This window comes from Crinia signifera, chromosome 12 (assembly GCF_055691185.1).
Source record: "Crinia signifera chromosome 12, ASM5569118v1, whole genome shotgun sequence".
NCBI classification, from domain to species: Eukaryota; Metazoa; Chordata; class Amphibia; order Anura; family Myobatrachidae; genus Crinia; species Crinia signifera.
In genome coordinates, this window is record NC_139228.1 from 72,919,563 (window position 1) to 72,932,597 (window position 13,035).

General features: G+C 46.0%; 1 protein-coding gene across 2 annotated transcripts in view; it reads left to right on the forward strand.

Moving 5' to 3' along the window:
• The window catches only part of POLE2 (DNA polymerase epsilon 2, accessory subunit), a 46,151-nt gene that overhangs the window by 2,405 nt on the left and 30,711 nt on the right, over positions 1–13,035 (forward strand). For both annotated transcript variants that reach the window (XM_083166642.1, XM_083166641.1), the window contains exons 2-10: positions 649–749; positions 1,631–1,706; positions 4,446–4,523; positions 5,287–5,380; positions 5,959–6,033; positions 6,175–6,258; positions 9,060–9,116; positions 9,886–9,934; positions 10,022–10,094. In XM_083166642.1, coding sequence (XP_083022768.1) covers positions 1,642–1,706; positions 4,446–4,523; positions 5,287–5,380; positions 5,959–6,033; positions 6,175–6,258; positions 9,060–9,116; positions 9,886–9,934; positions 10,022–10,094 — 575 coding nt within the window. In that variant the 5' untranslated portion in view covers positions 649–749; positions 1,631–1,641. The remainder of the gene's footprint in view (positions 1–648; positions 750–1,630; positions 1,707–4,445; positions 4,524–5,286; positions 5,381–5,958; positions 6,034–6,174; positions 6,259–9,059; positions 9,117–9,885; positions 9,935–10,021; positions 10,095–13,035) is intronic.

Sequence of the window (13,035 nt, forward strand, 5' to 3'; positions counted from 1 at the left end):
TACGTACAGGTGACAGCTCCCACGTTACCTGTCATACAGTACGTACAGGTGACAGCTCCCACGTTACCTGTCATACAGTACGTACAGGTGACAGCTCCCACGTTATCTATCGTCCAGTGTGTACGAACCTTTCCTCTTGATATTGGCTTGTCATTTTTTGCCCATTCTGAAATCAGGTATCAACCTCTGCCTGTGACTTTGGTTGTTTCACCTGTTCCTCTATCTATCCTTGGCTAGACTGTCTTTCTGACAGCTTTGAAGGCGGAATTTGACAAAACGGATCCGACTTTAAAACCAGTCAGATCTGTTTTGTCAAAAACGTACATGGATTGTCGAATTCACCTCCGTTTTTGCCGGCACTCCCCCCTTTAACAGTGGACAGGCCAGGCTTCTGACTGTCTGAATCTAGGATCCTATGGTCATTGTGGAATTATGGTGCCTCTATGCAACAGTATTTACCTGAGCTACTTTGCATAACCTCTTTTGTTAAAAATATATGCATGATTTTCTTTGGTCTATGATGTGGAAGACCCTGACCTGTGTTTATTTACCCCTTGTTGTCTCGCTGACCTGTGAGTGACAGCTGTCAGTGTCTAGTGTTCAGGACCGTACACCTTGTGTTAATAGAAGTGTACTTTTTTCTGTTAGGGAGGCCAGCAGGTATCTCAGTGAAGTCCTCGGGTCTGTAAATGAAGTGGAATTGGAGGATGTGATTGACAGTATCATCAGTGCTATTGAGAAGCAGCCACGTAAGTGTTACTCTGCTCACCTCGTTACTTGGCACGCCTTGGCTGGATTTATATTCTATGCATACACACAGTACTGGGAACACTTCTATGGTATTACGCGCCAACCGGTTAAATAGTTAGAAACTCATCTTTTGTTTACATGCAAAGCTGAGGAGACGTGATGTTTGCATAGAAATACATACAGTACTTTTCATGGGAAACCTACAGAAGCCGGCGTCCACAATACCAACGCCGGCATCCCGAAGAAAGGGAACCCGATAGGTCAGGTAAGTATACTCCCTTCCTCTTGCCCCCCCCCCCCCCCAACCCTACACCCCCCTTTTAGCCTGGCCCTCCCTGCTAGTCTCTAACCACCATACCCCAACGACTAAACTTAACACCCCCCAAAAGCCGAACCTTCTCCTTCCACCCCCACAGCCTAACCCCTAGTCCTTACCTGCCCTTTCCCCAGCCTGACCCTAATCTGCCCTGGCATAGTTACATTAGACCATTCCTGTCGGCAGTTCAGGTGACGGTATAGTGATCGACGGCATCCTGACCACTGGGATGCTGAACGCATTCCCTTATCAACATTAAGCCTTGCCCTCCAGTTACCCAGTTTGGGACAAATCTCCACCCATTTATGTGAAAGCCACTTTCCGTGGCCTGAGTTACAGCACTGCCTTGCTGAGATCTGGGCATTCGGGAGTTATGTAAGAAATGTAGCAGGGTTATTGGGTACTAGTCCACCTATTTAGCCCCTCTGCCATAAGCATGAACCCAAGCACGGTCTCCTACTTATTCCGAGCAGATTGTGTGGTAGCAGAATGTCTAGGTGAAGAGTAGGTCACATAACATAACATAAATTTGTGCCTAATTATCTGATGTACACTTCCATTCAGTGTCTTCCAACATGATAGAGAAGTCTGCGGTGGAGATAGCAGTGCAGGAATGCAGCCGGTCCTGTGATGAAACAATGTAAGATCACGTCTGCTGATTACCCTTTTGTCTTTATTGTCCCTGATATATAATTTAACAAATGACTTTAAAGCTCCCGTTTTCATTTCAGCAAATGCAACATAAAAGGATTCAGACAATGAACTGTAAATGAGTAATTAAAAGTCCCAAGCTAGATAGGCTTCGTATACAAAAGCTGGCCATACACGGAATGATAATCATGCTAATTGGCCAACTCAATGACTGGTTTGAACACTTATTGGTCAGTGTATGGGTCTCACTGATTGGCCACAGCCTGAAAGTGACCGAAAACCATCTAGATTGTTTGATTATTAGAGCTGACTTCAGGCTGACCATACACAGAGGCTGTTTCTGGTTGACTCAGTAAGGTGTGAGAATTGCAGCTTAAGGCCCCCATACACTAGGGCGACTTGTCCTAAGGACAAGTCAGCCCCGATTTACCCTGAGCTTCCCCGGCAGCTCCCTGGGGGAGCTTGATAACATTTGGCACTTGATGTGCCATATTTTACATGTGATAAATCGGTTGCGGGGGGGGGGGTTGCGGCAGGATGGGAGCGGGGACCGGCCGGGGGAGTGACAGGAGCAGGCTGGGGGCGGGGTCCGGTCCTGGGTACCTGTAGGTGCAGGCTGTAATCTGTATTGTGCACTGGGAGAGCCTCAGTCTCTTCAGATGTAGCGGCGCTGCGGCAGGCGGGTCAGGAGCGGGGACCGCAGATGCAGAGAGACCGGGTGCGCGGCGCGAGAATAGAAAGAAATCCCATTCAAAGGACTGGGCGGCCGCTGATTGGCTCAGCACTCAGCCAATCAGCGGCCGCCCAGTCTTTTGAATAGGATGGTTTGTATTCTCCCGCTGCTCTGCGGTCCCCACGGCGAGCGGGAGAATAGAAACCATCCTATTCAAAAGACTGGGCGGCCGCTGATTGGCTGAGTTCTCAGCCAATCAGCGGCCGCCCAGTCCTTTGAATGGGATTTCTTTCTATTCTCGCGCCGCGCACCCGGTCTCTCTGCATCTGCAGTCCCCGCTCCTGACCCTGCCTGCCGCAGCGCCGCTACATCTGAAGAGATTGAGGCTCTCCCAGTGCACAATACAGATTACAGCCTGCATCTACAGGTACCCAGGACCGGACCCCGCCCCCAGCCTGCTCCTGTCACTCCCCCGGACGGCTGCACATGATTAATCTTATGTGCAGACCGTCCGACATCCGGATCTGATCCGATGTACACGGGACCGCGCATCAGATCGGATGTCAAACACTACGCAATTTGCCCAGTTTCACCCGATTTCTCGGCCCAATCCTCCAGAATCGGGTGAAATCGGGGCCAAATCGCGTAGTGTATGGGGGCCTTTACTGCGTGCCAGAGAGCCTGTACCTCCGAATTCGCCCCGTTCCGAGGGGATTAGAATCACCCCCATAGTATGTAGGCGATCCACTATCAGACAGACAGCTGGTCTACTCCATAGTGACTATGGTCAAAATCGGGGTTGGCGTCCGATATATGGCCACTCCTTAAGGTGCCCACACACTAGAACGATTTATTTGCTGATTTCCGAACGATGGGCCCGAAAAAATTTTGGACGATTTTTACCGATAATCGGCCGATATCGATCAGATGTATGCTCCCGCGGATCTTTTGCTAAATCTTCCGATCTTACATGCTGCATGAAGGATCAGAAGATTTAGCAGAAGATCCATAGGAACGCACATGGGATCTTGAGAGAAATCTATGGTGAAGATGTGCGCTTGCCTGAATTCTTTTTAAGGTTATTTTTTTTTTTTTGCACATCTTAAGATCACAGATCTTTCTAGTGTGTGGGCACCTTTAGATTGCCATTCTTCTGGTTATGTACCTTGTGGGGGGTGAAATCTCTTTGCCTAGTTTTCCCGCTAGGCTGTTTTAGCGCCCTGCCCGATTTTTAAAGGGCAAAATGCGCCCTGCCCGTCTCGCAGCGCCCTGCTAAAACAGCCTCACGGGGAAGCCCAGCGTCGCCGTTGACGGCGATGCCTGGCGCTTCCCCGGCAGCACACAGTGGATTCGGAGGGGCCGGGCCCGCCCCCTTTGACTGTGGCGGCCGGGCCCGCCCCTTTGATGACTGTGGCGGCCCAAGCACGCCTCTTTCATTACGGTGGCGGCCCGGGCACGCCCCCTTCATGATGTCGGCGGCCTGGGCACGCCCCCAGCTGTGACGTCGGTGTGCCCAGTCCGCCCCCCAGTGCCCTGCCCGTTGTCACTCCTAGAGTGAACACTATTTGCCTTCTATTGCCTGTGGTTCTTTTGGCAACAGCTACGTGTTGTCCTACTTCTGTTCATGCCTATATCAAAGGATTTAAAAAATTATCTGAACCATGTGTCCATTTCCTCTAGGACCGTGGTTTTCTAAAGACTGTAGTTCCATTACTTGTATTGTAATGTAGACGGAGCAAAAAAAAAAACATGTTAACCTTCCGACCTGTCGACCTAACGCTATGTCGACCTAGACACCTGTCGACCTTCCCTCTGTTGACCCAACGGTTTCAACCTAATGACTGTCGACCTTGCTGTGGTCTATAAAACGATCCACACCCCTTTTTAGTTGTTTGTAACTTACAGTATTTCCGGGATGAGGCATTTAGTATTACATCCTGCTGCAATTATAACCTGTGTTGGGGCAGATGGTAAGGGTGAGGGGTGTCTGTGTAGATAAACCTGTGTGTATTTATATATTTATTTCACATGTCATTTGCTTATTTTGGTTTCCAGAGAGCACATCTTCAACATAATTGGAGCGTATGATATACCGCGTTTCATCTACAACTCCGAGAGAAAGAAGTTCCTGCCGTAAGTTAATTCTCTTTGGGGGGAATTTTAATTGTATTCTCGTGCCCACTACTTGTCGCATCGGGATTTAGCCTTGTGAAGCGGCTAAACAACCTGTACAGGCCACTGTCTCATACTTTATTGTTGGCATTTTATATCCAGACTTTAGCCGGATTTCTACTCCCCATCTCCCCAAGGTGGGTGCAAGCAGAAATAATGGGCTCCTGTAGCACTCTCGTCCCAGCGTCGAAAAACCTTTGAATAGCTTTTTCATCTTTCAGTGCATTTTCTCATTGACTATTGATTTTTCATGTTGGTCCTGGGGTCAGCGTGTCAGCAGATGACTTGGCATTTGTGGTATAAATACGAGGCACTATTTTTAGTAACAGTTGATACGACTGCACTAGTATTTTTTGGAAAACAACCAATGTAAAGGCATGTAGACATGGCTCTACTGTGGTTGTATAATTCAAACATCTGTTGATAGATTGGCTTCAGAGTACCGACCGAATTCCCACCACCTTCGGTCACCCCGCCATAGTTACGATTGTGATGCCGACTGTCAGGATTCTGGTGTTGGCATCTCCACTGATGTTGGGTTTCCGGCGTCGGTGTTGTGGCTGCCGGCTGGGATTCCGGCACCAGGATTTAGACAGCCAGCATCCCAATCTCCAGCATCGTAACTGTGTATCCCCTTTTGGATTATTGCTCTTTATGGGAAAAGTGTGTGTGTGTGTTCAGTAATCTCATGACGTGCTTCTAATTCCCTCCATATGTTCCACAGTTTAAAGATCGCCAAAGTTCCAGAACCCAACCTGTTTGGAAGTGGGAGAGACAAAGCAGAGCTGTTCCGTGAGAGATACACCATCCTACAGCAGGTGAGAGGTGCTGGATGGGAACCCTGAAATCACATGACGGAACCAGCTGCAATATGTTATTACTAAACGTGTCAGAAGCTTTGGTTGCAGCTCAGTTACGAGCTTTGTGCTCTCGGAATTGCACGCGAACTCTAGGAATGATCACATCTGCGACGTGCAGTAAGCCATGTTGAACTGCCATAAATATTGTGATGTCCATTCAATTACAAGCGATGGACTGGAAACTCTGAAGTGTGTTATTGGTGTTACAGCAACGGCTGTAACCCGTAACTCTGCCAGATATCGCTCTTACATTGTCATACCTCCCAACACGACCCATTCCAGGAGGTACAAAATCCTCTGTTCCTGGAATTCCTTGTCAGTGGCAGCTGAGGAGGAGGGGCTGCAGCGCGGCCCACAATTCAAATAGGGGAGCCACACCAACTGCCAGTGAGTCCTGAACTGTGTTGTTTACAATATTGGGGTGGCAGCTGTTGTGACTATCCCTATTTTGGACTGTGCTGAAGCTGCCACCACTGCAACCCCGGTGTGTGGCATAAACAGCCAGTGATAATGATTTTTTTTTTTTTGTCTTACAGAGAACGCACAGACATGAGCTCTTCACTGCCCCTGTGATTGGTTCCCACCCTGATGAGAGCAGGAGCAAATTTCAGGTACGGTGATGGGTAAAATTGTGAGGCTTCTAGATATAGAGGGTTTAAAAAATAAATCCCCAGCTGTAGTACTGTATCTGTGTTCTGTACAGCCTGCCGGAGTCCCACTGATAGTGATATGTTGCAATTCTCCCCATACAGCTTAAAACTGTGGAAAACCTTCTGGGGAGCGCTGCCAAGATGGGAGAGGTCATTGTGCTTGGAATGATAACTCAGCTGAAGGAGGTGAGAGGTTTTCTGATGGGGAAATGGCTTTGAAAATTCTGTTGTACGTTGATGATTCTATTTAATAGACCTCAACTTTCAGCTTGCTCCAAAGTTTTTCTTAGTAGTTTGTACTAAACCTTGTTTTTAAACCAGTGTCACAGCAGTTTGGAACCCCATTTACACTGCAGCCAGGAACTGGGTTAAGGCTCGCCTCTGCCGATGCTTGGTGATAAAATCCTCTCCCAAGGATGCTCTCTGTAGGCTTGTAATGGGACCTGGGTCTCCTGTACACACTGCCCTGTTACCCGAGTCCATCCCTGCTTTCTACCATGGCAATAACCTGTATAACGTGGTTTCTTTATAAATAACTGATGATTTAAAAAATAAAAACAATTGAAAGGACATAGGAGGGTTAAAGTGGATTACAGTGTGTGATCTATGGAAACAATTGTTCAGTTGTTCTGGCCACATACTGGAGTAGATGTATTAAAACGTATTTTAAGTTTTGTAATTATCTGGTCCCGCTTGTCCTGCGTAACTTGAAGTGGGCACCCGTATCTCCTTAATGTATTATGAGCCCACTTGCTGATAAGGAGAGCTGTTAGGCCCACAGTCCGCGGCTCTCCTTATCAGCGCCCCCACCTTTTTAAGAAGGAAAAAAAAACACTCTCCCCCGGCCGGCTGTACTGGGCATGTGCGAGATCTCTCTATTGACGCCAGATCTCCTGCGCAGCACAGAACCCGCAGCAGGGACAACGCCGAAAGCTGGCGAAGCGACTTAACAGGCGATGTATGGCATGGATATCCTTAAAACCTGACATGTTCGGTTACCTTGAGGACTGAGTTTGGGAAACTTGATCTAAAGCTTTGAGCCTTTGATGGATTTCCTTGGAGTTAGCTGCTGCATTTGGAGACGTAGTACAGGAGAGAGTGCTGTATGCTGCACTACAAATGAAGGCGTGCACTGAATTTCAAATCATATACAGGTTGAGTATCCCTTATCCGAAATGCTCGGGACCAGGAGCATTCCGAATAAGGTATTTTTACGTTTTTATTTTTATAACATACTTACCTGTCCCCGATGGTCCCTCAGCGTCCATGGAGTCCTCCGGCGTCCATGGCAGGCCTTCAGCTTAATCACCGGCATCTCCAGCGGTCCCAGGAGTGCATTGCACGAGTTCCCAGGCGCGCCGGTGACGTCGGATAACTGATATCCGGATACTCAACCTGTATTTAATAAAGAACATTTTTTTTATAAATAAAAATTTAAGAATAAAAACTACTATTTAAAAACATTAGGTTTGCAAGGCCCTGGATATAGTCACCCTTAGTCCATGGTGGATGGTACTGTAAGTGTCCGTTCCGATTACGTCCCTCTTGTAAAATATGGATTAGGTGGCTCTACTTGTGTTAATGGGATATCTTTTATAAAGTCCGGCTTCTTATACTGCTTTCACATCGCAAAAGGGTCACACCAGGACTTTGAAATGGTTCAGTCCCAGCGCGAACCTGCATTTTGGGATGTTCACACCCCCACAGCGAACCGGCAATAATGCCAGTTCGCTGACGTCATGAGGGGGTGCGGTGGGGGTCGGCGCGTCATCACGTGCGGGGGAGGAGGCATCATTTAGAGCTGGCTCTGCCTCCTCCATAGTGTGAATGGGAAATGGGTCGCTCGACTCCTTTAACCCTTTTACACCGCCAAGCAACACGGCAATGAACCGGTAAGAACTCTGCTTTTTAACCGGTTCGTATTGCTGTTACCCGTTTTCGGGACACGGTAACCCCTTTCACATCGCACTATTTACTGGGTCAAACCGGCTTGTAATGTGAAAGGGGTATTACAGAGGTGGCGTTCCTCTCAAGATGGACGAGCCAGATAGGCTCAATACGTCAAAATGGATGTCCTGCACCAATCCAATTTAGGAGGGACTGGTTCGGTCACTGGTTGGAGAACTATAGTAAATATAAATCTGACGCTGTGTTACAAACGGTAAAAGATCGGTACCAAATGGAGACAAATAGAAAATGTGTCACTCAGTGCTAAAGTGGCCAATTACATGCAGCTGCCCTTTAAATTCAATCCTCCAGGAATAAAGAGATGAGCAGTAATCGTTCTGCATAACAAAACTGGGTACTTGTGAGTTATCCGGGCGCCCGATTTCAAAATCGGGTCGGATCGGGACATCGCATCGCATGCGACCATCAGATGCGATGCGATGCGATGACCCGATTTTTCCATAGGAATCAATGTTAAAATGGACTGAGTCCATTTTAACATGGAATTCAGTGGGAAAAAGGGGTCCTTTTCATACCCCTACTATCCAAGTGGGCATGGAGTTGGATATAAACCTGTGGCGAGCGTAGCGAGCCACCGAGCCCGAAGCGTGGCGAGCCCCGCGAGGGGACACGGAATACCGTCCCCTCGCGGGGCTCGCTTCGCTCGCCACGCTTCGGGCTCGGTGGCTCGCTACGCTCGCCACAGGTTTATATCCAACTCCATGCCCACTTGGATAGTAGGGGTATGAAAAGGACCCCTTTTTCCATAGGAATCATTTTAACATTGATTCCTATGGAAAAATCGGGTCATCGCATCCGATGGTCGCATGCGATGCGATGCGATATCGCATCGCATCTGATTGTATGCCTTAACTTAAGGCATACAATCAAAAAATCGGGCGCCCGGATAACTCACAAGTACCCAAAACTGTAGTGTAGTGTGTTATTCTTATTGGCCATAATGTGTGCATTGTGTAATAACTGTTACTGTTCCACTAGTTGTGTCCTAATATGATCTCTTTTTTGTGTTCTAATGTTAGGGCAAGTACTACTTAGAGGATCCCACTGGCGCAGTGCAGCTTAATCTCAGCAAAGCGATATCCTTTCAGTTTTCCTGTTTTTTATTTTGAGTTTCAGCTACTTGATTAAAGCCAACATTATAACCTTATTTTCTGTAATATACAGTATAATGTTACCAGCGTCATTACTAAAGGGCCACACAGGCCTGGGGCTGAAGGGAATATCCATCAATGCTTGGAACTGATAATGTGGAGGGACATAAAGCACTAGCCAATCAGCTCCTAACGGTTTTCAAACACAACCTGTCACATGGCAGTTAGTAGTTGATTGGTTGGTGCTTCATCACTCTCCAAGCACTGATGTATATGCCCCTAAATATGATTTAAGGTGTATTGGGGCAGATTTATTAAGCTTGGTGAAGTGATAATGTGGCCGGTACTTTATCACCGGCCAATTGCCTCCTAACTGTCTTTTTTTCAAACCTAGGATATAGATTTATTAAGCTCGGTGAAGTGATAAAGTGTCTGGTTTTTATCACCAGCCAATCAGCTCTTACCTGTCATTTTTCAAACCAAGCCTGTAACTTCACAGTTAGGAGCTGATTGGCCGGCGATAAAAGCCAGATGCTTTATCACTTTACCGAGCTTAATAAATCTGCCCATGTCTGCCTAATGATCCACACCCCTGATAACAGTATGGCTATTAACTTTTTTTATTTTTTTTTATTAACCTTCTGTTTTTGTATCTTTTTATTTTGTTTTTCACTTTTATTTTCATATCTTTTATTTTATTATATCAATATGTTACCACTGAATGAAAAAAAGGTTTCCTTTAACTCCATTGCACCAGTTTCACAGCGGTCTGTACACAGAGTCCTGTTTTGTCCTAGCAGAAGGTAATGTCACAGACCTGTCAGATATTTTTTTTCAATAACATTGTCAAATTCACGCGTGACATGTTTCCACCCCCTGTTCTTTTTCAGGCTGGTATGAAGACAAAGTATTTCATGTAAATGCCTTCGGATTTCCACCCACCGAACCCTCCAGCACAACTCGGTAAAGACAGTGTATTTATCATTTCTCATGTTGTACCACATCTGTCCTTGGCGATAGAGGATCGATATACTGCTCCGTGTCATAGCAATAGCTATTGCTATTTCCCAGCGATTAATATCCAGCATGCTGTATAAATCTAGGAACATCATCGGGCAGGGCCAGTGTGCTGAGCGATCGTGCAGAGGGTTGTCAGTAATCTAGCATCACTCAAAACGCTCAGCAAATCGCTACGTGTGTAAGTGTCACTTCAGAATGACTAGAAGTAAATTTTGTTGTGTTCTGCCAAAAAAAGTCGTATTGGGCTGTAAGCCGTGGACCGTTTGTACTTAAGAAACATATTTTACATGTATTTAATTATTTAACTGGCTAATAGTTTTTTTTTTTTTTTCAAATAGAAATAAAGTCGTTGCATACTTTTCAAACATATATAGTGACTGGCTAATAGTTTTAAATCAAAAATGTCCCTAAAATTGTTAGTTTTTGTTTTTAAAATCGAATGATGTAAAAGCTATTAAAACAATTGTTTAATGGTCACCATAATTAACGATGATCCATAAAAATACATATAAAAAAAAATCAGAGCAGAGCGGGAAATACAAAATGACTCATTTACAATAAAATATATACAGTGATCCATTCCTAACAATATTAGTAGGGGGTTAAAAAAAAAAGTATTCTGAATACAGAAATTATTGAAGAAGGAAAGGAAAAGGTAAATAATAATAGCTATTTAAACTAGAATCAGGATATTTTTTTCTTCAAAAAATATTTAACCTGGGTTAAATAGTTCTTATTTCCATAATTTCATCTTTTATTAAATATATCATTTTGGAGACATTTGTAGGAAAAAAAATGGTATAGTTAAAAAAATAAAATAAACTTCAGCAGTGTAAAATAGCAGAATAATGGAATGTTTTTACAGACTGCGGAAGAATATTTCTGAACCTCTTATTCATATTTAATAGGGCACCCTTTAGTCTTGACAATCCCAGCACAGCGCTTCATCATAGACCCGTACAAGCATTATCAGCGGATTGATAGTCGCAGGCCGTTGTATGTATCTAGAAGAACTGCTGCCGGCTTTCCTTTGATGATAGCTTGGTGTCGGAGATCTCTGTGCCACAAATTTCCCAAATCGTATTGAGGTCTGGCAAATACTCGTGTTGAGCTCTCAAACCATTTCTCCACTATCTTTGCACAATGAAATGTTGCAATGTCTATAATGAATTAGACTACTGGAGGCCCCTCTGCAGCTGAAGAGAGATTTCTGCTTCCGAGTTATATGAAGGTGACTGACATCAGTTGCTGACATGCAGCCCCCAACCATCATCTACATTGTATGTTCTCCGCCACAGGGTGGAACTCTGGGCGATTGTTCTTCATGGGAAAAATGTCTCACGTGGGGACTCGTTTGGTTTCCAAATAGACAGAAATAACTGTGATCAGAGGAAATATTAGTTATTATCTGTTAGATCTCTAGCCCAGATGAGTCAGCGCATTATTTAGCTTTGTTCTTGTTTGACAGACAGTCACAAAGTAGACCACTAAAGGTCGACATCTGAAAGTGGTCGACACGCAATTAGGTCAGCAATGGCAAGGTCGGCAGTCAAAAGGTCGACATGAGGTTTGTTTGAGCCGACAGGTGGTATTTCATGCCGTACCATCCTCTACGGAGCGGTGGGAGAATAAATCAGTGTTCCGAGCGCAGCGAGCCACGTGAGGGGACGTGGTACATTTTGGCAGTTTCCATGTCTACTATGTGAACATTCAGGGCAAAAAACAATTAAAATCGAATTTCAACCTTGCCATTGTCAACCTTCTGACTGTCTACCTATTGCTTATGTTGAGGAGCATCCTGACTGACTGGCTCAGAGGGGAGAGATCTAGCATTGGGGAGCCTTATTCATCTGACATACGGATGAATCTTGTACAGGGAACACTGATAAATAGATGAACCTCCAGGAAGTATCCGCTTCATGTTAGAGATTCGAAACTTCCTACTGGGATACAAGAATAACATCCCTGTGAATTACACAAAGGTTACTTTTGTTGTTAGTGTTTCAATGGGATTCCTCTTAACCCCTTCCCGACATTTGACGTACATTTACGTCATGGTCGGGAAGCACTTCCCGACACATGGCGTAAATGTACGTCATGGATTTAAACTGTCACCGCGTCTATAGACGCGGTGACAGTTTCAACATGTCTGCTGTCCCTGACAGCAGACATGTCCGTGCATGCCCAGGGGGGGCTGCGATGCCGCCCCCCCGTCGGCGATCGCTGTGATTGGCTGTTCAGTGTGAACAGCCATTCACAGCGTTTTCCTGTGTCACCGGCGAATAACGTTCGCCGGTGACACGGGATCAGAGGTGATTGGTGCTGTAAAGTACAGCACCAATCACCGCGGGGTGTAAGGGTGACACTGGTGTCACCCCACCTCACCCCGCCCGCCCCCAAAGGCCGTGATTGGTCCGTCGGACCGACGGACCAATCACAGCCAAGGAGGGGGATTTAAACTAACGGTGACTGCACTGCAGACGCCATTCCGGTCTGGAATAGCGTGCAGTGCGGTCACCGTGCCCACCTGCCGCCATATACTGACCAGAACCTTGCTCCATACTTACCTGATCGCTGCTTCATCACTGCTTCCTGGATCCTGTTGCTACTTGTGCCTTCCTGTGCTGTGAAATTGTGCTGCTGCAGTGTAATAGCTAGATGGAGAGATAGATAGAGAGAGATAGAGAGATAGATAGAGAGAGATAGAGAGAGATAGAGAGAGAGATAGTGTCAGAGAGTGCTATATTTTGTGCTGCTGCAGTGTGATATAGTTATAGATAGAGAGAGAGAGATAGAGAGAGATAGAGAGAGAGAGATAGATAGAGAGGCCTAGTGACAGAGTGCTATATTTTGTGCTGCTGCAGTGTGATAGTTATAGAGAGAT